The sequence below is a fragment of the Podarcis pityusensis genome (genome assembly GCF_964106645.2).
Source record: "Podarcis pityusensis genome assembly, chromosome: 11".
In the NCBI taxonomy this organism is placed as follows: domain Eukaryota; kingdom Metazoa; phylum Chordata; class Lepidosauria; order Squamata; family Lacertidae; genus Podarcis; species Podarcis pityusensis.
Genome location: NC_138036.1, coordinates 42,853,602 through 42,880,446, shown reverse-complemented (window position 1 = coordinate 42,880,446; position 26,845 = coordinate 42,853,602). Strand labels below are relative to the sequence as shown.

Sequence of the window (26,845 nt, the reverse complement as noted above, 5' to 3'; positions counted from 1 at the left end):
AAATACGGAAACCAAAAAAATAACTTCATATACTTAAAATACTGAAAAATGTGGTTTTGTGGTAACCTTTTTAACTTCCAAAGCACACTCCATCAATGCTTTCACACTTCCAACTTCCCGAAGTGTCTTCTTACTGTTCACATCTGCTCGCCAAGACAAATTTCTCAACACGCTTGCAATGACCTGCACAAAATGGAAAAATAAAAAAGCTCAATCTGCTTTATTAACTTTATTGTTTTCTACCCTTTAATATTAGCTGACTGCCAGGAAACAGTTTCGCATGCATGATTTGCATGATAATAAGCTATTTAATGTATTGGGTTTCATTTTAAAATTTAATTCAATTCAGTTGCCCAAAGTTTCATTTCAAATTCTATTCTACATATGATTTCAAATATTCTGATGAATATTTTGGAATGACTCTTTCCAAGTTCTATGTATCTGTGGTAAAATTACAAATTGGAGGCATGTTTCCAGCTACCCCACCCTGTGAGCACATCATGGGAAGATTGGTGAAGCTGTGAAGCTCCCTTGTTACTTTTGCTATTAAATGCTGTGATCTTGTTATTTTTTTCTTTCAAGTAATCTTGTTATTATACCTGATATTGTTTTGCTATGTTATTATGTAATTGCTTTTGTAGCGTTTGTTTGAAATGCATCTTGTTTCATTGTTGTTAAGCCACTCTGAGCATTGTTTTTGATGGAAAAGCTGCATACAAATAAAATACATGCAAACTAAGAACTTTCAGACTATGTGGATCACATTGTATCACTTGTATTACATTAAGGAACGCATAAAATACTTGGGCTTTGCCTAATCTCACTTAACATTAGAAGTTGTACAGTTCTATCAAGATGCCCCAATCAAGTTTCTTTAATGAAAAAATAAAAAACTATGCAATACACAGTAGGATAAAAGTTCCACAAGTAAGATTTACCTGCTGCAAATCTTCACTTTCAGATTTTAACTGGGCAACAAGGGCTCTCATGCAACCTTTCATAGAACACAACGTAGCCTGATTAAAGAGAGAGGGAGATAACGAAACAAATTACTAAGCAGTATGTTGACAGGTCACAAGTTACTTTCTTTACAAGCAGAAATAAAGACATAAAACAACATGAAAATTATTATCCAACTTTTCTGCACTAAGTGCACTCACAGCTACTCATAAAGCTAAAACTCATAAAGCTGAAACAGTAAATATATAAATCCACAGCAAAAGAACAAAATAATAAATAGCAGTGATTTAAAACATTAATAAAAGAAGCAGAGTTGGTTGAGCACATGCTGGACTAAAACGGTCTTCAATGTACACTTATTTAGGCAAGCTGTTCCATTATTTGGGCATCACAACTGAGAAAACTCTTTCCTCACAACAGTTGAGATGGCAAAGGCACACAAACAGAGTAGACCCTTTGTAGTGGAATGGAATTCTCTTTCATATGGGAAGTGGAGGGCCCAGCCAGTTTAGGGCTTTAAAACATCAAGGGCAGCACTTTAAATTTAGCCTGGAAACAAATAGTGAGCCACTGTAATTGGTACAAAATCAGAGCAACATGCTTTGATCATCTCTGACTCTACCAAAACACTGGTATACCTTTCTGGATAAGTTGAAGTTTCTGAACAATCTTCAGTGGCAGTCTCACATAAAGCAAATTACTGTAATCCAACCTGGAGTGGACTAGGGCATGAATGACCATGGCCAAGTCTACCTTCTCCAGGTAAAGACTTAATTGGCTTATCAGATCATAAGATGAATTAGAAATTCCAAATAGTGGCAGGTTCAAGAATTACAATGAAGTGCAGATGTAAAAATATAGTCAACTAATTCATGACCTATACAAAATACCCTTTAAAAAAGCAGCAAAGGAGAATATTAAAGTATTAATTAACAATAGTCATAGGGCATGGGATAATAATACAGAGCCTAATTGTGTTATTGTGGCTGTGTCAATGTCTGCTGAGGAATATCAAGAAACAAGCAGAACTACATTTTTCTGTTCTATGCTCAGCTGTATCACGGCCGTCTGAAGTTAATGACAGCAGCCCATTATATACAGAACAGCTGAAATGCTGAAAGTCTTAATATTAAAACTATTAAATAGCAAAAGAAAAATTAACTTACCTTATTTGCTACATCTCCAAAAGTTAAGTTTGTCAGAGCCATTCCAGCATATCGTCTTAATGTGACACTGTAGTGGTCATTAGTAAGCCCATACATTTCACAGTCTACTTGAAGCAATTCTGCAATGGCCTGCAATCCTCCTATAAACATAGTTGAACTTTTTGTTAGAAAGAATTATTTTTCTAAACAATTTATTCTAAATAATTTATTCTAAGTACAGTGGTACCTCAGTTTAAGAATAGTGTCCCGGTTTGCGAACTCTACCTTGGTTTAATAACAGAAGCTGAATGATGGAAGGGCACCAGCGGGGGGAGGCCTCATTAGGGAAAGCGTGTCTCACTTTAAGAACGGTTTCGCTTTAAGAGCGGACTTCCGGAATGGATTAAGTTTGTAAACTGAGGTACCACTGTAATTTTATTCTAAATATTCCGAATAATTTATTCTAAATAATTATTGCCATTTATTTTCCAAGGCCAAAGAAAAAGCAAGGGGATAGTTACAAGGGATCCATACTATAGCAACTAAGAATTGTTTTTAAAGTACTGGGAGCATTTCATGGAAGTATTAAGAATCCAAAGAAAGCAAACCAATTTGCTCCAAATCAGAAAAAACCTGCTATCTGTACACATCGCATTTTTCGGATAACAAACACTCTTTAAGCATTCAAAGATGAATTTCCCCCCTATGTCTTATATGCAAATGTCGCAAGTGAACACAACTCAAAGAAAAGCAACACGTAAGCTGCTAACCACCACTCTTGTCAGGACCACTGTTGTTTCCTCCTGCATATATGCAACTATGTAGCTATGGAACAAATGGGTTGGGGATAAAGATACCCAGCTCAATAAATTATCTAAATAGAAGGAGCTACAGCATTCTCCAGAGCCAAGATAACAATTTTAAAACAATAAGCATTCATGTACTGAAAGGGTGAAGAAAATCTAACGTTTTATCTTCTTTATCAGGTTGTTAAAGCTCTAACTAATCCATGTAATGTGATCTTGAGCATATACTCTCGATACTTTTTGCTCCACTCTTACCAAGTTCATTCATCGCATGACGGTGCTCTTCATCAAATGAAAGCTTCATAAGAACACATACTGCAGGACAGATCTGATGGTCTACTGGAGCCGGCACTTGTCAGAACAAGGAAAATAATTACTATTTACTTCATCAATTAGTTATTTAACAAAGCAAAGCCTAGAGAGGTTTAGTTTCTAAGCTGTTTATTAGACACCTGAAAGGCAACCTAATTATGGGGGGGCGGGGAGACATCCTACACAGTTATGAAATAAACAGTTTCTACATTCTGCATATCTGGACTTCAAAGCAACAAGTCACCCAATACGAGGTGATTGATAGATGGGTGTCCTCATCTACTATATTTGGCTCATGAGGGTAAACCTGACCAGGATCTGGCCTGCAGAGCCAAAAAGGTTTCCCTTCCTTATATACATGGAACGCCACACAAGAACTCAGGCCTTTTTTTTTTAATTATTTGTTTATAAGATTACCTGCCCTTCACCATGAGACTGAAAGGTGGGCTACATTACAACGTATAAAAACATAAAACAGATGAAAATCAGAACAATTTTAAAGCATATAGAACAGATGGAAAATTGGAGCAGAGCACTATAAATTCAGCAGAGGCGGCGGCTCACAAAAAATAACTGTCAAAAGCCAAGGTAAAGAGAGGAGTCTTCAGTATGTGTCACAGGGAAGGGCTTGGAGCCAATCTGGGTCTCTGCTCTTGGACCTAGGAGCCCTAATGCATTATGGGGAAATGTTATCATAGGGGAATTTGCCTACCCCTCCCGCCTTCCTCCACCCCAGACCAACTACAGTTCTTAAGAGTCTTCCTTCTTTTCCTTCTGTTGCTGCTAAGTTTCTGCCTTTGCAATCTCCCTCTGGGCATAAGAAGTCATTTTCCTAGTCAGCATTTTCCCTTGTTTATAAAGAGAAAGCTGCTACTCCTGCTTGTCTCATATCTCTGCTTTCCCACCTTGGTCTTCATCCAGCCCATCTGGATGTATAGTTAATTAGACGCTGAGGTTGTCGAAGAATTTGGGTACAAATATTGCAGATAAATGGCTGAGGCTTAAGATACTTTAAGGTAGTGAATGAAGATTAAAGTAGCAACAGAGTGGAATTATAGGAAAACCAAGCAGAAGCGACATGGGCTATTGTGGGCAGATATGCCCATTGTAACCAGAGGTCTCATCACTCACACAGCTTGCTTGAAACTGCTTGTTCTACAAAGAACTCAGATTCAAAGCCGTAAAATGAAAAAACACTTCACACTGGTTTTAATAATAATAATAATAATAATAATAATAATAATAATAATAATATATTATTTATACCCCGCCCATCTGGCTGGGCTTCCCCGGCCACTCTGGGCGGCTTCCAAAAGAATATTAAAATACTTTAATACATCAAACATTAAAAGCTTCCCGAAACAGGGCTGCCTTCAGATGTCTTCTAAAAGCCTGGTAGTTGTTGTTCTCTTTGACATCTGGTGGGAGGGTGTTCCACAGGGAAGGCGCCACTACCGAGAAGGCCCTCTGCCTGGTTCCCTGTAACTGCAAAGATGCCCGGCTGTAACATCCATCTATAGCCGTCGTTTCGTCCTTTGAGATGGAAATCTTCACACATCTTCAGTACGCAGATGCTTGAAAAGACTTTGACTACCCTAACTGAGTATTGTTGTGAGTATGTAAAGCTAGTTAGACTATACAGCGTTTTTATTTTCTTGTTTGTAAGACTCAAAAGAAGTGCCTGTTGATTTTCAACATGTTTTCTGTTATCCTTTTAAAATAAATTTTTAAAGAAGAACCTGTTTGGTATTTGTGCCTTTTCCGAGGGAATAGCTAAATCCTAGCCTTCCGCTTAGTTACGCTCTACCGTAGAATTTCTGTCTGCAAGTCTGTGGATTCAGCTTGTAGAGGGGGGGAATTGCCAGGTTAATGAGACACACCCTTCTCCCTGGGTTGTGACTCTGGATTCCCCTGGAACAAAGGGAGTGGTGGCAGCCCTACCGGTGTTATTTCGGCCTGTGTTTGTGAAAAGTAAACCCTCGCCAACCTGCGCAAGAAACCTGGTCTGGCCGGAGAGCAAAGACAGGTGATGGAGGGGCAGTTGGGGGCGAGCGGCGTTACTACATGGTAGAAGTAAAAGCTTTAAACACCACGACATACTTGGATTTTTGTCCTGGTCCATGCCTTGGTCGTGTGCTTCCTGCCATTCCCAACACGTTTCACAGTAAGCTCGGATTTGTTCTAGAAGATGAAGGACTCTGATTTCTCGCCTGCCTCGCTTATCGTCAGGCTGCGAGTGAATGATATTATGCAGTGCTGCGCTGGCTCTGGCACGGGCCTCCTTACTACCCCGGGAGTTTCCCAACAACACCGAGTCTTTATCGTTGCCATGCAGAAGTTGAATGAGGAGCGGAAGACATCCAGACTGGCGCATAGCTATGCAGCTGTCCTGGGAGCTAGACATGGCTAGCAAAGTTCGTGACATGTCATCTTTATCATGAGTACCCAACATGGACAGCAATGAATACACCATTTCAACCTGCAAAGAAAGCAATTTTTAAAAACATGTTACCAATTTTTAAAGTATAAGCGATGGCATATGCCACCAGGAGAATTTTTGATGAATTGATGATGAATTAAGCCTTTGGGCCTTGGTTAGCAACTCTCAACATTACAGATTCTGTATTGCACTATTCGTAGGCAGCTAAAATAATGTTGACATAGTAGTACAAACTGTATCACCAAAATTAGTGGAGGATTCACTATACGTTACTCTTGTCTGTAAACAGGACAGGGCGCTCATAAACAATTATGCATTTTCAGAAAAGCTTAATGACACCCTCCTCATATTTTTAATGTAGCAGGAATCTAATGCCACATCATGAAATACTGGTAGTAGCACTGTGGCAGCTGCTTTGATTCTTCCATTCTATAATGCTGAAGCAATTACTAAAGATTGACAGACTTGTTAGATTTTGTACATGACAAGGTCATCTGACACACTCAATGCGTCAGTATATACTGGGCAGCTGAAACCATCTCAAGGGCCACAATAATATTTCAAAAGCAGCATGACTTTCCCTGCAAAATGACTGCCCAGTTGGACAGAAAAAGATCAGCTAATTGGAGGTTGCCAGACAGGTTTGAAAGGGAACATCAACCAACCAGTCAATATAAGTTTATTGTTCAAGTCAAAGGTAAACCTGCAGCAACAGTACCAATAAAACAATACATCCATAATATGAGCCAACATCTATGATGTAAGAGAGAGGTTACCAGAGGCACCAACAAACTCAAATTCCGCTTGGTTTCAAATGAAAATTCCATAACACCACAACACTTTATAATGTTTTTATCTAACCCCTTTTTCCGTCAATGGGACTATCAATATTACTACCCTTTCTCAAAACTAACATATTTTAAGTGTAAAATGTGGCATTAACAGCCTGTGACAAACTTTGGTTACCTTAGTACCTAGGTGATTTGTCAGTCTTCGAGGAACAGAGTAACTGCTGCTAGAACTCATAACACTTGACGTCTCATGGTCCATACGAGCAGCTGAACCCTAAGAGTTTAATCAACAATTTGGCGATGAAAGCATTAGCATAACACAAAATCATTTTAAAATTTCAGCATTTTAGAATGCATCACGATTTAGAAGTTAGGGTTAAACTAAGCTGACATGTCAACTCTGTAAAAATTTAATTGTGCCAGAGGAGGGAAAGCTGCATCGTGACCTGAGTCACAAAAACAACAAGCAGTTAGCCATTTTGCCAGCAATGACAAAAATAGAATCTTTTTAATTGTTAACAATGTCATTTACATTGGGGGATACGAGAATAGGAAGTGCTGCACTCACAAAGTAACATTTTTTTGTGAGAAATATTTCATTCCCTTAACCATAGCCCTCTGGGCCAACCAACACAATTCTCTCTCACAGCGGTATTCAGCTCCCAGGTGGCATTTTCAAGCACAATTTCAGCATTACTGCTCTTTTCTCCTCCACTTGCACTAACAACCCCTCTCAATGTCAGGGATGCGCTTAGTCATACCAATTGCGTTCTCTCTCTCTCTCTCCTCTCTCTTTAGGCAATGAAGTGACTACCCAAATTTCATTAGGGGTGATCAGTTAAGTGTGACTGTGACATCATAGCATTTGCTGGGTTGTTGTCCAGTTAAAGGATGTGTAGTTTATTTACTATTTAGCTTTTAGATGATCAACTAAGTTTAAATTATTGCAAAACTCAATGAAAGTGCCCTTTTCAAAGTTTCTGTAGTAGGGAGACCATTTCTCCATAAATGTGAGAAGCTTACATTTGTGTATATAGTATATATTTTCTATTTCTACTAATTTTGAACAGGAATCAACTTAATTTAATCTGGGGGACTCAATACTGAGCACATCAATTAAATGATTAATAACTTACATCCCAGTTTTCTTAGGATAGATTATGTGGCAAAGGTCATAATATCCTCTTACCATTTAATCATTACTTCACCTCAGGAAAAGCCACTTGGGTAAGAAATCCCATTAACCTTTCCACCTACAAGCACCCAAAAGATCATTGTGAATACCAAACATTACATTTGGCTATTAGGAGGACAGGACGCAAGGGTGGAAGCTTTTGGCTTCCAAGCAGAATTTTATTATGTTTTTATTTATACCCCAGCCAGATGGGTGGGATATAAATAATAAAATTATTATTATTACTATTATCATTATTATCAGAATGAAGGTATTTCTTGCCTTCTACCTATGAGATGCAGCAGTTATTAATCACACTGGCATCCTCTAATATTCTTCTTTTGGGGAGACAAGTGGAATGGGGGCTCTTACTAGGGTACTCTAAAACCTTTTTATGCAAGGTTTCGGCTTGCAGACCTGATCATTATTTGCCCATCCACCCTAGGGCTACCCACTTGTCAATCACCTGATGTCACAACAAAGTGAAACCACACAAGGAAATGTAAAATGCCTTTTAAAGTGCACCATAAGACCAGACAATCAGCTAGATGCAGGCTCTTAAGAAGCCCATTGCAAATCACTTGGCAAGATCCCATTGTGGAGCCCTTTGCACAGGACTTTCCAGGCCCTGCCAATTAGCTGAGCAGCAGCAGCTGAAGACCCCTTTCAGGAGAGGAAGGTCGTTTATCTGCCTTGAACCTGTCATTAGTTATAGGGCTGGTGGGTGTGGCCTGGCTGCAACTGCCTGGCAGGGTTAGGGTTGACCTGACAGGTCTGATTAGGCCCCCAGAACAGAGGTTCTCCACCCAGATCAGGATCTTACTCTCAACACATAAGCAAGTCAGACCATGTTTACCTTAGTCAGACCATGTTTACCTTCCTCTACATTCCTACTACTGTTTCAAAATTAAAAGAAATCCAGAAATGGTGGAAAGGAAGCACATGCACTCCATGTCCAACTTGAATACAAGTAACTCCCTTCTTGCACACGTTCAGCACACACACAGTTTTTGGCCCCAGAAGGAGTGGTGGAATGGACTTACACGCACCCTGCCAATGCACATGGTGTTTCAGAACACAATTCCTGTGCAAACGGGGAGTTGCCTGCAAATGATGGCAGCAGGGTAGTGGAAATAATTATAGCACACTCATATCTGGGCTTAACACCTCCCCTACCACTTCCCAAAAGATTGGGGGCGCATAATGGATTTCGCCAGCTAAGGTAACCAAGCCCAAATTAGGAAACCTGCGTTTATTGTGTTCTTTTTGCCTCAATGGTTGCAAGACAAAAAGCTTGGCAGCTGCCTGCATTAGTATTTTCCAGGAATGAAAGAAAGTTCAGAGATGACGTAGCAATAGGGCAACAGATAGTGCGGTTTGCCACTTGGCTGTTTGGTCCAACAGTATAGAGCTGAAAGTGGGACAGACTTTAATCAGTGGACTTTTTAATTCTGTGCTTGGTCCAAAGGCAATTTGCTCCTCTCATCCTCCTTCCCGGCAGCCTCCTTGCTCAGAATCATTTTTTTTATGTTTTCTGCATAAGTACTGCTTATTCCAGGGGAATGGCAAAGCAGTAGCATATTTACTCAATTTTTTTTGAAATTGTGACGGGTAGAGTTTAAATCCAAAGACGTCACTGAAATAGTAAGGTTCTTGTCTAATATTTTGGTTTGTAAATGACACTTGCTAGCCAAGGCCCTCACAGAATGCATATATATTTAAAAGGTTATTTAATAGAAGTGTTTATATTTATGTGGCCCAAGGATGGTGCTCTACACACACAGTTGCTCCAAGGGGCACATGAAAAGCCTGCCCATACAAATACCTCACCATTACTTCAAATATAGGTAGGTCTTCTAGGCCAGGAGTGGCTAACAGCAGCTGTTGAACTACAACTCCCATCAGTCCCAGTCATGTTAGCCAATGGTCCAAAGATTATGGGAGCTGTCCTTTTTCAGTATCTAGAGGGTCACAGGTTGATCAACCCTGCTACAGGCAATATATTAACCAAAATTTTAAAAAAAATTGTAACAATTCAAGCAAGGACAGAAAAAAAAGGATGAAAAGGATACAGTAAAACTGGTTGTGTAAATAAGGAAAAATCTGATGATGAATAAGGCAGTGATTATGAGAGAGCAAGAGAAGAGAGTCTTTACACTAAGCTGTCCTCTGCCACAGAAATAGCTGGAAAAGTACACAAGCGAAAGCACTGCAGCTGCAATGATCTGTCCATGGAACCTAATACTAAATTCCTTATAATAATCAAACCTGCTTTGGATAAGCTATAGAGCTTAAACATTGGCAATTATGAAGATGACCAATCAATTTGTTTTTCAAGAACTTGTTAGAAAGCCCTGAATTTGACAAAAGACCCAAATTATGCTGAACTGTATTTGTCAAAATAAAAAAAATCCTTCCAGTAGCACCTTTAAGACCAACTAAGTTAGTTCTTGGTATGAGCTTTCGTGTGCAAGCACACTTCTTCAGACGAAAGCTCATACCAAGAACTAACTTAGTTGGTCTTAAAGGTGCTACTGGAAGGATTTTTTTTATTTTGACTATGGCAGACCAACACGGCTACCTATCTGTAACTGTATTTGTCAACTAATCCTATGAAGACAGAACCAGTGTTAAATATACCCCAAACCTATTAAAATAGTAGCAAACAGGAGTCCTTGGAATGTACCAATCCCCATCTCTTATTGGACACTCACTCTACCTCTGCCACAACCCTTTCTGATCCTGCTTGAATATACTCTTATTTTTTTCTCATCAACACAACTATTTCTGCTACATTCCCAACCTACTGTCTTCAACTCTCACGTGGTGCAGTTTTTTATTCTTATTTTAATATTCTCTCCATTGAACACATCGCCAAATGGATTTTTCTTGTAAAAATGAAGTTCACTTCTATCCTTTAGCTAACTTAGGAGCACCCACATTTCAGCGAATTTCATTTGCTCTCCCTAAATGCAGCAGAGCGCATGCAGAACAGTGCAGTCATGCAGAAAGAAGTGTTGCCTTCTGAAAAATACTATGGTAGCCAAATCATCAAGTATAATATTCATTTGACTATCAAAAAAATGTCTGGGCTTGACCAGGATATTTATTTTTATTTATTTTTTGCCTTACTGGTGCCCAGTCCATTAAGCCTTTTCCCCCTGGCCTTGCATAAAAAGGAGGTAATCCTCCAGATGTCTCATAGCAAGATGGATTGAATGACTCATATCCATAAAGCTAGTGGGGGTGGGGAAATAAGATTAATACTATAAGCACAATTTTTTATGAGGAAAAGTCAGAATTGTTCTAAAACACCAGGGTTATTCATACCAAGCTCTCTGGCTATAAGACACTTTTCTCATCACCTCCTGAGCTCATCCACATTAAGGTCCCATACAAGGTATGCTGTAGCTTATTTACAAGAACATTTTTTTAATTGGTTTTAAATCAGAGCAAATCAGGTTTAAACTGTATGTTTAAAATGTTCCACATGATGAAAACACAACTGGACAACAATCATATTACTATATACATAGCAAAGGAACAACAGGAAATAATGAAAAATATATCTGCTTCCAATATAAATGAACAATTTGACTGATGATAATTTATTATTCTAGTGGTTTATAACACTGCCTTCCACAAAAACCCCCAAATTTATAATCATAAGCTTCTCCTTTGAAGCCATAAAAATAATGCAGAATTAGCAGCCATTTTAAAATAGTATCAAAGAAAATTCCCTGTATTAATCACATTTTAACTTGAAAACCTGGCTATATCAACATGAATTTGATAGCCATGCAAGGCTCCTTTCCCTTAAATTTACACACAATAGCAATCTGTACTGTACTTGCTTACAGTGTAGAACATTTAAATTCTATCTATATGGTACATTCCTTTGTAACAGATTAAAGAGCACTCATCTCCTCCAGCACAAAGCCTTCTCTGATTTAGTGCACCTGAAGGAATCCATTCGCGCACAATTATATTGCCATAGCAGAATCATTGTATCCCACCTCCCCAAGCACCATATGTTGAAGCATTACTTATAAATAAAATGTTGACTTTACCTGACTACTGCCAGCAGTTGCCACGCTGATTTCTGCTGCTCCTTGACCTTCATTTTGCCTCTCAGCTTCATGCGAGCCTGCATCGTGCTTGCTTGGTGGTGCCCTCTGTCAATGTAAGAGTTTGCGACATTACGCACAGAAATGGAGTACGTTTCCACTTTAAGCTTAAAACTGTGAACACGTCAATGCTGTAGCTTCACGAACCACTGAACTATGCTTTATTTTTCATAACCTCTAGCCTCAATAATTAGCAGCCGAGAGCGACCGCCTTAGCAAAATTGCAGGATGAAAGTGAAGCATGTCCTCTGAGGATTATAGCTCTAGAAGACAAAGGATTTGCTGTGAGATACAAAACACCATCCTCCACCAGCTGTGCTCACATCACTATCAGAAATGTAACAGAATTGGAGCAAACAACTGTCTCCTCTGCAATGTCACATGATCTATGCACTTACTGGAGGCTATGACTGGAACAGTTAAAATATTACTTACGCTTCGCAATCAAATAGAAACACCTTCTGGGTGGATAGCCCAAAATACACATAGTACGCCCGTTTTGTACTATTTGGAAGCTTTCCACAATTTAGTTATAGCATGACACATGTCGGAGCATCCATCTTAACGTGAAAGAAATTAAGACAAGTGGTTTGTCCCCAGACTAATCGTTCTGCAACTCAATGAATAAAATTGGGCAACGTAACAGTGCTTTTTCCTATTAAAAAGGCAAGTCAATATATAGAAAATAAAACCCAGATTTTTTTCATACCATCTTAAAGGTAATGAAAGTTAAAGGTTGTGAAATTTTATTTTTAAAAGTGACTCAAATGCACAAGGAACTGCATACAGAACAGGAGATACACCTTTATTCAGTTTTTTACTGTCTGAAGCTTCATTTATACATCCCTTATAAAAAAAAACCCTATAGAACAGTTTTAAAGGAATCACTGGCCCCACTATAAAAAAGGTTAGATCTCTACCACCTGCAAACATTGTATGGCCATGTGCATTTCAAGAAGTTCAGTGCTGTATTAGACTGTGCGGTTCTATGGCTGAAGCTAATGGCAATAATTAAATTGAACATGGGGCTATTAGAGAATAAACTGGGACACAAAATAATCTACAGTAATAATCCAGTACAGTGGTACCTCGGATTAAGAACTTAATTTGTTCTGGAGGTCTGTTCTTAACCTGAAACTGTTCTTAACCTGAAGCACCACTTTAGTTAATGGGGCCTCCCGCTGCGCCGTCGGAGCACGATTTCTGTTCTCATCCTGAAGCAAAGTTCTTAACCTGAAGCACTATTTCTGGGTTAGCGGAGTCTGTAACCTGAAGCGTATGTAACCCAAGGTACCACTGTATGTTCAATCTTTTTCTCCCCCTCCATCCATGATAAAAGTCAGAACTCAGGGACCTCCACTGAAGCTAAATGTTGAAAGATTTAGCAGAGACTAAGGAAGTACTTATTCACATAGTACATAGTTAAATTATGGAATTCACTTCCACATTATGTAGTGATGGCTACCAACTTGGATGGTTTTAGTGGATGAATTAATGAAGGATAAAGCTGGCCATTGTGGCTAGTAGTCATTGATATGTTCTCCTTCTGCTACAGGGACAGCAAGACCAACAGGGGGATACAAGTGCTTTAAAACAAAGTCAACTGGACAATTCTGAAGGAAGTCAGAGCACAAAATGCGTAGGCAGTTCTAATGCTTCAGCACTTGGCAGGCAGCACCACTGCTAAGATTTTGTGAGAGACTCCCAGAGCCTGTGCAAGAGCTTCCCGGAGCTCAGTAAGCAAGTCTGAGAACTTAAAAGCTCTTTCTGCGCCAAGAAAACTCAGTGTGAAAAGAGTTTTGAATCAATCTCAGCTTGTCCAATTTCAGTTGGCTGGCTGTGAAGCATGTAAAGCTGAAATTGCACAAGTTAAATAAGCACAAGATGCAAGTTGACTGTATATGTATCTTGGTTTTCTTCCCAGGAGCTTAAGGCTGTGATCACTGTCTCTGCTCATCCCCTTTTTTATATTCAAAACAGCCCTGCGACGTAGGCCAGGCTGAGAGTTGGTAGTTCAGATATTCACATACTTTAAAGTATTTTTGGCTGGTTATCATATATAAGGGTTGGCAAAAAGATTTCCCCATTTGGGTAATCATCATCATTATCATCATAACAATAATCATCATAATAATTTATTATTTATACCCCACCCATCTTGTAAACATCAGGCCTATGAAACATTGCAGTTAAAGCAAGGAAGATTCTTTTCTGGCTTCCTTTAAATTATATTTGAATGACATTACCGAAGAATTTAAGAAAAGCCCTGCTGGACAATGACCATCTAGCCCAGCATCCTCTTCTCACAGTGGCCAATCCCTTTTCTATGAAATGCCTGCAAGTGCAATGAAACCCTCCCCGTCCTTTGGGAATACAGCAAACTGTATTCAGGCAACTGTGGAGCCAGAGCATAGTCTTATCCTCCATGAATTTGTTTAATTCCCTTTGAAAGCCAGGCAGATTGGTGGCTCTCACTGCCTCCTATGTGAGCGTTTTGCACAGTTTAACTATGTGCTGTTTGACATATATTTGCATCTTGCTTTTTTTATCCAGCAACTTGTAGATTTCTCTCCCCTCCCAAACTTTTTATATTTGCAACAGCCCTGTAAAACAGGCTAGGCTAGGCTAAGTAAATATATGCACATATGCAGCAGTTCTTGCCACTGGATTGTGAGACAGGGAGGGGGAGTGTAGGGCCCTAATCTACATACAGCATACCAGGTCCAGGAAATCCTGTTGGCATCCCTGGATTATTGCCAGTTGCTTTTGCACTCACATCCTGCTTACAGGCTTCCTACAGGAATCTAGTTGACAGCTGTCAGAACAGGATGGGCCTTTTGTCTGATCCAGAATGGCTCTTCTTATGCTCTTATGTTTTTATTAAATGTGAGCTACACTTATATTGTATATGACATTACACAGTGATAGAAACACATTTATATAAATTAATCAATTACATTTCAGAGTAAGCCCTCTCAGCTTTCTCCTGCTCCCCTCCCCCACCAAGACATCTGTCAAGCAAGCATGCCTTCAAACGTTAAGAATGAATCTACTGAAAATAGCAAGCAGCAGAACTAAGCTGAACACGATTAAAAAAAGCAAATATGAAAATGCTAAAGGGAGTTGGGAGGGAAACTTTGTATTGGCGGGGCGGTGGGGGAGTATTCAAACATACAGAATATGCTAATTAACCAAATACTAAAGAAAAAGCAAGAGATAGTATTTATATAAAAATACCTATCAGCTGCATTAAAGTCATTTTTCAAGCTTAATTACCGGGTGGGGGGGGGGAGGGGACAGAGGGTCAAACATAGAAAATATATTGTGTGTGTGCATTTCTGTGTTGAGGGAGACCCACATACCCCTTTTAAAAGTTTTTGGATAATGGAATTTGAGAAACACAGTTTTACAAAGGCCATCTTACCAGCTTAAAAAAGGGAGGAGGGGAGTCACAGCAGACTAAGAATCTGCTACTAAAGACACAGAAAAGGGTATTCATACATACCCATGCACAGTCGACACCTAAAAATTAAGGCTGGTAGCAAGAAACAAGAAATAATTTTCCAGCCCAGTTAATCACACAAATCATGTTGTTGTATCTTGGGATGTGTGATCAGGGAGCTCTAATACAAGTAACACAGGGAATCTTAATTCTCTTAGTGTTTTCCAAGCCAAGTTGGCTCTCTAGCAACTATCTTAACAAATATTCAAATCACTGAATTCCATTATTTAGTCATCTATAAGTTTCATTTTCAGCAAAATGTAACCATCTTTATAAAGTGTTGTTTTACTGAACCCAGCATCTCACCCCTCTCCCTTTTTCCAGCTAACCAGGATGCAGTATGTCTGACAGGCATGAAGCCAACATAATTAGTTTCAATCTTCTGCTAAAAGTTTGCAAACTCTGATTTGAAATTAATCATGGTTAGTGCCATAATTTATTTAAAGCACTTATATTCAAAGCAGCTGAAGAAAACCTCCTACAACAACGCTGCCATACCAAAAAACCTGTACAGATCTAATAGAAATTTACAACAAAGAAGATCAAAAACCAGCAAACAATAATCAATCATGGGTATAACATCACTAAAATAAAAGCTAAGGGAACAGTCAATTTAAAACAGCCAAGTCTTCGAAATCAGTCCAGTATTGGACAGATGTCTAAAAGAAAAAGTATTGGAGCCTGAAATGGAAGGAGAAGTGGTGAAAGGAGGAAATTTGGACATGAGATAAGAAGGAAAGAGAAATTAACACATGTAGTACTCCAGATCTTCTAATCATAGCTTAGAGACTGGGACGAGCTGTATTTCAGCGGTAGAGCATATGCTTTCATGCAAAAACCAAAACCAAACTCATATCGGCTCCCTGATATTGCCAGATAAGGTGGGAATTGTGTCTGTCGGAAACCTCGCAGAACAATTATCAGGTAATGTAGACAAGGAGTGGGGAACTGGATACAACCTGCCAGCCAGATCCTGGGTTTCTTCCTGGCAGGCCATTATAACAGATGGGCAGAGCCCTACCCACCTGCCAATCACCTGATATCAAGTGACCAATTTCTCCTTTGTACTGCACTATAAAAGTAAATCCAAGCCAAGTGAGGCTTGACTTTACTGTCAATCAGCTGACAGGCAGTGATTTCAAGCCTGCTTTCTGCAGAGAACAGCTGCTCACTGGGAACTCTGTTGCACAGTCAATCCAGCAGGCTTGGAGTCACTGCCTATCAGCTCATCACCTGGTCCACTTTGGGAATGAGTAAAGGTAAAAGGACCCCTGACCGTTAAGTCCAGTCGCGGAGGACTCTGGGGTTGCACAATCATCTCGCTCTACAGGCTGAGGGAGCTGGCGTTTGTCCGCAGACAGCTTCTGGGTCATGTGGCCAGCATGACTAAGCCATTTCTGGCGAACCAGAGCAGTGCACGGAAATGCCGTTTACCTTCCCGCCATAGCGGTACCTATTTATCTACTTGCACTTTGACGTGCTTTCGAACTGCTAGGTTGGCAGGAGCAGGGACCGAGCAACGGGAGCTCACCCCGTTACGGGGATTCGAACCACCAACCTTCTGATCAGCAAGTCCTAGGCTCTGAGGTTTAGACCACAGCTTCACCCGCGTCCCGACTTGGGAAGGAGTAAAGGTAAAGGGACCCCTGACCACTAGGTCCAATCGTGACCGACTTGGGGTTGTGGCGCTCATCTCGCTTTATTGGCTGAGGGAGCTGGCGTACAGCTTCCGGGTCATGTGGCCAGCATGACTAAGCCGCTTCTGGCGAACCAGAGCAGTGCACGGAAACGCCGTTTACCTTCCCGCCGTAGCGGCACCTATTTATCTACTTGCACTTTGACGTGCTTTCGAACTGCTAGGTTGGCAGGAGCAGGGACCGAGCAACGGGAGCTCACCCCGTTGCGGGGATTCGAACCACCGACCTTCTGACTGGCAAGTCCTAGGCTCTGTGGTTTAACCCACAGTGCCACCCGCGTCCCTGGAAAGGAGTAGGCTGTCCCAAAGAGGTGCCAACAAGTGCACTTTAGGAGTCCCAATTGGGCACTGGCACTTGTGTCTCTACCTGCCCTGCAACTGAATGCAACTTCCTGTACATATTTTGGCAGGACCTCACTACAAAAGCTATAAAACTTCAGACACGGAATACAATAGCTAGCAAAGGGTTCCAAACTCTCACAATAATTAAAAAGACCATAGGTGATAGAGATTAAAAATGCTGTACATATCTGTACCTGAACTCTGAGCATTTTCTCTCTCAGAGGCCGAATGGGTTCATTAAAAAATGAAGATAAAAACACCAACAGCACAATTTATTTGATCTCATGGCGAGTCTAGGATTGCTGAGCAGTGGCTACTTTGAGTTTCTCTTTTATGACTGATGCCATGTAGCTTTAAAGCAAGAGTAAACTGTAATGTATCTCTTATTGATCTGTTTCAGTGATGGATCATATGAGCTACCTTGAATACGTCACGCTCGAAGATGAAACGCAGGATACAAGTTCTTTAAACAAGGAAACTGCTGTCTTGACTAAAAGCAACACAAAATTGCTCAGCCACAGGTGAGTAACCACAAAGGGTTATTGGTTATTTATACAGAAGGTGCTCCTTGTTCAGTCAGGTCGACTTATTTGTTTCAAACATGCATGTACAGTACATAAATAAAGGGCAGAAAATAAATACTAACCTCTGCTTCAGCAGCTTGGGACTGCAAGAGTTGTCTTATACGTAAAATATCCTTTTCAATTTGTTGAATTCTAGCAACTCTCACCTTGGAAAAATGAAGTTCAGATACAGGTTTATAACCTTGTTGCCTACCCATCCACAGCAATCAAACTTTTAAAAAGCCTCCGTTACTATCAAAAGGTGCCTGTTTGTAAAGGATCTATGCTAGACAGAAAAGGGTTAATTCTCCCCTTCCCGTGAAGGCTGATCCCCCACCTTTATGAAGCAATTAGGTTTCTTAAAAGCTCCCACTAGCACCAAATGGGAGTGTTTCAAAAGCCTGCATGGGGAAGCAGGGCTAAGGAGGGAAGAGAGAATAAAGTGTGTGCATTGCAAGACAGTGAAAATGTATGGATGCATGTGCAAGGATGGAGGAGAAAGTGCACCCCCTCTGCTTTTGCTTCTGCCCCCCCCCCCCCGGCATGCAGCCCCCCCATGAGTGAACATAGGTTCCTTTACCCCTGCTACAGGCAGAGAAATATTATTGGTGATGCAGTCAGAAATTTATGCACTATAGTTTTATGAAAGCTAACTAAGTTTACTGTTGGCACAGACACTCTTTCAATTTTTGTAAAACCTTGTTATATAATTACCTGTGCTCTCTTCTCCATGTCTTGGCAAGTGCCTAGCTGTTCTTCCATAGCAGCCCTGATCTGCCTTGCTTCATACTCCAATTGTCTTCTAGTCATATCTGTCTGCAAGGAGAACTAGAACCAAAACACATTCAGTTATGCTGCTAATAAACCATTCATATAATAACAATTAATTTAAAAATGAAGATCCTATGTCTATAATTTAGATCACCACCTCATTAATGTCTCTTGCCCAATATGACAAAGACTGCAACAATGGCAGAATGAGGCCATTCAAAAAAGAAAATCTATAAAGATGTAAAAGGCAATTAAAATATTGGCATGCATTTTGCTGACTTCTTAACTCCCTTCCCTAATGTAGTAAGATACCATCCCAATATCTGCAAGCTTGAAGGTCCCATTATTCCTCTACTTTCCTTTTTGAAACTTCTTGGGATGTTGGAAGGACAGATACTGAAGAATACTAGTCAGGTAAGGAATCCTCTTCCCATTCACACAGTTTCTTTTTAGCCTCACCTGTCTTTAGGTTGTGGGATGTGGTAAGCATAAGAAGCTATACAGTCCATAGAGCCCCATCCTTTGATTGTTTTAATACTGAATACTTGAGATATATTGAGTTACAAATTTAAACGAAAAACAAGGATGCCTTGAGACCTTGCACCCAAATTCAGTCTTTCACATTTACACATTTTAGCTCCTGCCATGAAGGCTAGGAACTTTTTAAAAGGCAGATCCCAATAAACCAAGTACCATGTCACAATTCTAGGATATAGATGAAGCATACAGATTTAGAGAAAACATGTAACTCTGAACCCCTATAGTGGTGACTGCTCATCCACACACAACTGGCTAATCTCCCAACAAAGCATAACTAAGTCTATAATGCACACTAATTATTTTTGCAGTTTGGCATCAAGTTCCATTGTAAATCATTCCGAGAAGCAAATTTATTAATGCTAACATGAAGACTGCCAAATAAGCTAATGATACACTGCATAAGGCTGGAAAAAAGTTCTAGACTAGACTCCTACGTGGAAGACAAGGGGGAAGAGGGACCAGATAGCTTGATATTTCCCCCTTCTATGCTGATATTAGTCTAAAAGCAAATGGAAGCTGGTATTGGTATGGTTGTATAAGTTCTCACTTTTACCCCATTCTCTGTAAGTATGTGTGGCCTTTTGCACAGGAGTTAATTGTTAAAACGCCAATGTTGCACAAGCAAAATGCTCCAATATGTGACCACAGTGGAGAAATTCTAATATGGACATGGATGGAAGAAATTACTATTATCCAATACAGAGGAATGGTGATGGGAACTAATGGATGTACAGCTAATTATTATTATTAATAATAAAGAAATATGGTTTAACAAAGTGGAGAAGATAGACTGAGTGCCTTAAATAGACCTTTTCTAAGGTAACCGGCAGACAGAGAATCAGAAGTTTCCCCCACCTTTATCTTTGGTGTTTCTTATCTCTGTGTTCTTTTCTTCCTCCTTTCCCCCCATTTCTCTTTCTTGTCTTTTCAATTCTATTTGTTCTAGACATTATTTTATTGTATTGTGAAAACTTTAAGAAAAATCAACTAAGAAAAAAAATGGAGCTCACAAAAGTGGTGTTTTCCCCACCCCACTTTTCAGCCTCTTGTGCTCTCTGAAAAGCATCTCCAGAGAGTCAATCAAAAATCATGGGTGTGTTACTGCAGCTGGAGGGGTGAATTGCCTAAAAGTAGGAAGACTAATTTTGCACCTGTGGAGTGCAAAAATGTTTCCATTTGAATTGGGGCAATTCTGTCTTTTCACTGCAGCCCCATATGTCACAGCCCACAATGTTTGGCGGAACCCCACCCCACCTCTGCAAAAGATTTCTCAGGAGCTGCAGGGGAGACTGTGGTAAGGATTCATTGTGTGAGCTGCTTCCACTTGTGCAGTGTTGGGAATTGAATTTATATTGATTGTATTGGGCTGAATATGTCACTACAATTACCACTTACGTTTTCAGTAAGAGGAAGACTATCTATCCTCTTCGTCAGATTCTGAAGCTGAGCATAATACCAGTCTTTTTCTTTTTCCTCCTTTTCAAGCTCAGCTAGCAAGAGAGACCTATAAATGAAGAACCAAATGTTAGTCGTTAAGCTCTATTAGATGGCAGAAGTTGTCCAATTGCTGAAAAGGTAACAGGTGTAGAAAAACAGTCTCTTTAACATCAAGTTGAAAAAAATGCGACTCCTGTGCGTACAATGGGGAAATGGGTTGGAGAACATTGTCATTTTATGTAGGACATACGATAGCCGGGGGTGCCATAGCTTTTAGTCATAAATCATCTCTGCTGTATTGTATCTAACAAGAAATGAAATGCTCAGGGTTTGACACAAATCTTCTGAGTCAAATTGCCTCCTGCTGAGCCAGTTCAACTAAAGTACACATTTTAAATGGAATAACCAAATAAAGTTAATTGACTTTATAAATGTGTTTTCATAATTCTCAGTGTTCAATTTGCAGCCTTTATAAGAGGGAAAGCTATATGAAGCATACATAAAATCATTTCTATGAAGACAATTTTTTTTAAAGGACTGCAACTGAAAAAAAAAACCTTACTCAAATTTGTGGAAGAAAAAATTTAAGGGAAAAAACAACACAAATTGCTTTCCATTATGATTCCATGACCTCTGACTTCCTTTACACTTGTGCAAATATCTATCTAGAAGGCATTTCCTACTTTTTTTCTGAACACAAACAAAAAAGAAACTCAGAATAACACTAGCATAAAGCCTTGACACAGTTGGAACACATTCCATGAAATGCCTTGAAGAAGAGGAACGGCTTAACCTGGCACAAAAAATAAATCAATTCTGGAGTCAGACAAGCATAATTTAGATGAGCATTCCACTGACAGGGGGCCACAACCGAGGAGGCCTTTGCCCCTTGATGCCATTCTCAGAGCCTCTGTCAGAGGAGGCAGCTGGGCAAGGGCCTTGAGTTGTACCTTGTATTATATATTGTAGTATCTAATTATAAATCATCATAGAAATAGCTATTAATGCAACAAGATCAACAGCAATGAATAACTTCAGTTGCCAAATATCTATGCTTCAACTGTTCAAGAAAGACAAAATCAAGTTTATAATTTAGAATCAATGTGGCATATGAGATAGCTTTGCATGAAATGAACCTAGAATAAAATTCTCACAGTGACTGGCTAACCCTAGCAAGCTATTATTACCCTAACCTCTTTCAGTGGGTTGTGCAAATAAAATGGAAATACTCCATCTGTGCTCAAAATCTTTGGTGGAGGGGCAGAATATAAAATGTTACAAACTTTATGATTATTATATAGGTTGTCTCTTGGAATGATGTTTGTTCTTTTCTTACACACTACATTATACTGTAAAGCCACACAGACACTGATACTAAGTATTTTGTCTACTCCTATAACCCATAGCCAACAAAGTATAAATACAGAATACAGAATATGCCGTAATTCCTAGCTTGCATCCAAAGATTCCTGTGCGTAAGCAGAAGGTACTTTCATGGTTGCACAATGTCTGGTTCCCCTTGTCCTCTCTCTGCTGACCCCTGCATATCTGAAAAGCCACCCTTGAGGAACGGAGGATCATCCATAATGCTATATGATAATGTGTGAGAATGTGCGACTATGAGAGAGATTTCAGTCAAGGGACCCCTCCTCACACGCCTTCTGCTTATGCATGCTCACCCCTGGATCCAAGCCCTTGATAATTGCAATTAAGAATGAAACACGTCATTAACAACTAAAACATATGCATATTCTGAAATGCTCTCGTATAAGTTAATGAACTGTATGTATTAATATCCTATGGTCTATGGAGAGCAACTTTGAGTCTAGATTTCCAGCTAAACAGATTATTGGAGGGAAGAGGCAAGTGCCTGCATAAGTCACCTCTCCATGAATACCGATTAAGGAGAGAAACATGGAGCTGCTGTGTTTTCAGAATATCCTTCCCATCAAGCACATGGGTTGGCATGGGTAGCTTTTGTTCAATAGAGAGATCTATGAGCAGAGCAGCAGATTGTGCTCATGCTGGTGGACATTTGATCCAGATGTTCTGCAAAGCACTAGTGAAGATTTTGTTTCAACATACATTCCCATACTTGTAGAAATGGAAACACGACTTCTTCAGAGTTATCAGAATACCAGGAAAGACACAGGACTTGAAATATTTTGCCTTGTCCCCTACCCAAAGAAGAGAGGGGGCCTTTTAAAATGTAAGCATTTTCATAAAACACATAACTATGATAAAAAAAATTACCTCTCTTTCTCCAATTCTTCTAAATAACCAGTGCTCTCCCTGCTTCCATTCATAAAACCTCTTCGAGGAAATGACCCCATGGGAACAGGGCTGCACTCTCCTGATCGACTAGAAACTGACCCTTCCCGGCTTCCGTACGAACGCATGGATATCTTTGGCCTTAACTTCACTCCAGGGAAGTTATTGCTGTCCAAGTTCAATTCTGAATGGAAATAAAAAGTGCCGGATATTTAACATATGTAAAAACTATTTACATCTTAATTTTTCAAATGACCTTTTCTCCTCTTAATAGATGGAACAGGTAAAAAATGCCCTAATAAATTCTAAAGTCAAAATGTTATAGTCAGAATTGGCAGAGATTATTATTAATCAATGAACAGGATAATCAAATGGTAGTCTATGAGTTAGATTCCCCCTCTACCCAAACAACTTCATCAGAAGCCTTGCAGCCCTATGAAATTTTAATCAAGGTGTAACTTTATCCTCATAACAAAATATTTTTAAAAAATTAAAGTTGCAAGAGAAAGGAGATATTGCAATGCAATTGGCATGCCTGCTTCATAGCTGTAAAGCCCATATTGTTAGGCAACACCTGCTTTAGGTATGAATGTTTAACAAGTTTGTGTGGCAAAAAATACTTAAAGACCCATATGGTAATCTCTGATCCAAGATAAACAATTATTTACACTGACAACTTTTGTTTGGCAAAACTGGCTGTGTTTTTCCAAGTTCACCTTTAAGACGTTCCAGCAAATCAATCTGTCCAGATGAAGCCATTGCCTCATCTTCAATACTTCCTTGCAGCTGTTTCAGCACCTCCTAGAAAATAAGCAGCAGTACACCACAGTGAGATACCAAAAAGTTACTATTCTGTAACATCTCCCACTCCAACAGCAATTTTTTTCTAAACTAAACCTTTCTCCCTCACCCTTGGCCAAAACTGGTTAGTTGCTTTTGCTGAAACTTTTAGTAAACAGTTTTACAATTAAGGATTCAAAAAAGTACCGTACTTGAAATTTCAGTACTACTCACACGGATTATAAACAGAAGAGATTCACCCCAAAACTGACTGTAATTTTATTTTATTTGAAAAAAAATATAAACCAGTAAACATTAGCAATACATCAGTGTACAATAAAAATGTAATACATAATACAGATAAAAAACAGTTTTCCAAAAGAAATCTGATACTCCATGAGAGTCAACTTTTAATTGAGGAAAGCATGTAGAAAAGGGGAGCTTTTAGTATCTAGTGAAATATTGTAAGGTCAGAGCCTGTCTAACTTCAAAGGGCAGCATATTCCACAAGGCAGATGCGCCATTACACACAGGGATGGATCTACTATGAAACTAATGAAGTTTAAGCTTCAGGGCTCCTAATCCCGGAGGGGCCCCAGTAGCAACATTAGTCCACATTGCTTTTAAAAAATGGCTCTAGTAGACCCAATTTGGATTGGACGACTCTCAACTAATTATTATTTTTTGTATATAGTTCAACAATCCCAAAGTTTGAGAGTTAGTAGCACAGATGTTGCAAAGGTATAGTGATCTGTTGTGGAACCACCCTATTGAAGAAGATAACCATGATTACGCGGACCTCATTGCTGGTTGCGAAGGCACCCCCATGACAGTTCAAGCTTCAGAAAAGCCCCCAAAATGTAGGTCCACAACTGACTACACTGAAGGACCTAGTCTTTGATTCTATAGTGTTCAAATTTTACAACTGTATCTCACAGGACCTCGCCCACCCGGCTACTGCCTCCCAACACTCACTCAAAGTTGGGCGCTGACACAGTGATATTAAGGTTCAATGTATGCAGCCAGTGTATTATAAACTGGTTTGTGAGCCCAATTCCTTGTTCTCTGGAAATTCTCTAAATTTGATTTTCCCCTCTATCTATATCTGTCTGAAAGTTCCTCTAACTTAACACCAAATCATCTGCCATCATTTGCAGCAAGTGTATTTCTGATTAATTACTTAAACCCAGATTCATAGCTTCGTTTTTTGTTGTGGTTAAGCTTGCTATTTGCACAAACAAGGTTTCAAATTTCTCTCAAATAGGGCAAGAGCCACTACCCAGTTAGGCAAGAACACTTTTCTGATTTTATATATGTGGGTATTGATCGTCCTCCATATTAGCCGTCCCTTTTGTGCCTTTTTGAGAGTGGTTGCTTCCTTAAGCCATTTTTATATTGGAAGCCTCCTCAGAGTCCTCAGTAAAACCACGTTCAATTTCCTCCCTAAGATCTAATTTTACAAGCTTACTTTTGGGTACATTAATGAGTCAGAAGTTGTGTAGCTTTAATCATATGCTTGCATATAACAACCACTCAAAGCAATTAAAGTCCTGCGGCAAGGAGAAACATTAAATTATGTCACCAGTTAGTGCCTCAGCAAGGGCTGCTCCTCCCAAATTGGTCACCTCTTAAGATATGGTAGCCAATTTTTGCATGATGGTTCCCGAGATCAAGGTTGGTTCCTGAGATCAAGGAAAACGATTTTTCCCATCTATGTTTGGATACAATTTGATGCCATTTTGAATCAAGATGGCAGACTGAAGCTTTCAAAACTTCACAGATTTTTGGGTTTCTTAGAAATCCTAAGAATTGTACAAGGCTATTAGTGTGCCTGTATACACAAACAGTACAATTTGCAATATCTATATTAAAAGTGAATGGGTAATAAAACAGTATTAAGAACAAAAGGACATAACAAACAGAAGACCAGTGTATGATGGATTAAGAGAGTCCATTAGGCTTTCAGGCCCTTAATGCTCAATGGCCTATATTCAGGTAGACTGCTAGATAAGATGTTTGGAAGATTTTCTATTTATAATAGAAGCTCTACCAATAAGTAAAACAAATTGAAAAGCATGGCTACAGGGCAAAAAGTTCACAGGATTCAAAACTTATTTGACCTAGCTTTCTGCTTTCAGAAGAATGAGTAGATACAATGAATCCATGAACAAATAATTAAAGAAATACCCCTCAGCTATTTCCTTCATGGAGGATCACCCATCTATGGAATGGTTCTGTTTAGAATTAGAAATGAAGTTCTTAAACAAAGCAAAAAAACTCTGCATCTCTTATCCACAATGGTTATTCCTGTTTTGTATGGTTATTTTTCAGAAAGTGCCCAACGGATGTATCTGAATGCTTTCACAGTGCAATATATAAAGCAGAAATGTGGTATATTTTCTGCTTTTGGAAGGAAAGCAGAAAACTAATTCATGCATACTAGAATCCAAAATATTGTTTTGGGAATTATATTAAAAGTTCTAAAAGCATAATTATTATTCTTGCACACAAAGCAAAGGAAACTGGCCTTTTATAGACACACAAAAAGATGGATGGGAAGAAATCATTAAGCATGAAAAACTAAGGGAAAACATGGGTGCAATGAATGTAAATTGTTAAGTAACCAAAACATCATTTCTGATCACGGACATGTCTCTTAAAGCACAAGACTTTACCTCCAATTTCCCAGCTCTGTGAAGCTTGAGCCAAAACATGATAGCCTTAAAATACAGGTCTTAGATAAATAAATAAAATTATTTGACTATAGATATCATGCAACCATATTCAAGATGTATCCTACGCAATTCCTCTACAATGCATTGTTCTCCTGCAGAAGATGAGCATTGACTTGAACTTTTCTAAGAAATAGTGCAGTACAGATATTTTTAAGATAAATAAATTGTATTCTAGAAGGGAGGAGACAATAATATCAATGCACAAGGTGACATATAGGATATATTTGTGGGACAATTCAAATTTTTACTAAAGTAAAATGAACTTTATACCTTCATATTGGATGCTTCTGTTTCCAGTTTTGTAAGATGATTTGAATTATCTTCCAGTTCTTGTCTAAGGTTTGAGTTCTCCATTTTTAATGCCTCTACTTGTTTTAACAGCTGATCATATGACACTGCAGCCATTCTGGGCTACCCCAGGACCTACAGCAGAATAAAGAAGAAATATTTGTT

General features: G+C 39.3%; 1 protein-coding gene across 4 annotated transcripts in view; it reads right to left on the bottom strand.

Annotated features, from left to right (window-relative positions):
- Positions 1-26,845, bottom strand: part of APC (APC regulator of WNT signaling pathway) — a 69,330-nt gene that overhangs the window by 12,529 nt on the left and 29,956 nt on the right. For all 4 annotated transcript variants that reach the window (XM_080972167.1, XM_080972170.1, XM_080972168.1 and 1 more), the window contains 13 exons: positions 26,663-26,815; positions 23,594-23,678; positions 22,860-23,061; positions 20,565-20,673; positions 18,573-18,686; positions 17,942-18,025; positions 11,699-11,803; positions 6,630-6,728; positions 5,324-5,702; positions 3,167-3,262; positions 2,127-2,266; positions 939-1,016; positions 67-183 (listed from right to left, as the gene is read on the bottom strand). In XM_080972167.1, coding sequence (XP_080828293.1) covers positions 67-183; positions 939-1,016; positions 2,127-2,266; positions 3,167-3,262; positions 5,324-5,702; positions 6,630-6,728; positions 11,699-11,803; positions 17,942-18,025; positions 18,573-18,686; positions 20,565-20,673; positions 22,860-23,061; positions 23,594-23,678; positions 26,663-26,797 — 1,743 coding nt within the window. In that variant the 5' untranslated portion in view covers positions 26,798-26,815. The remainder of the gene's footprint in view (positions 1-66; positions 184-938; positions 1,017-2,126; positions 2,267-3,166; positions 3,263-5,323; positions 5,703-6,629; positions 6,729-11,698; positions 11,804-17,941; positions 18,026-18,572; positions 18,687-20,564; positions 20,674-22,859; positions 23,062-23,593; positions 23,679-26,662; positions 26,816-26,845) is intronic.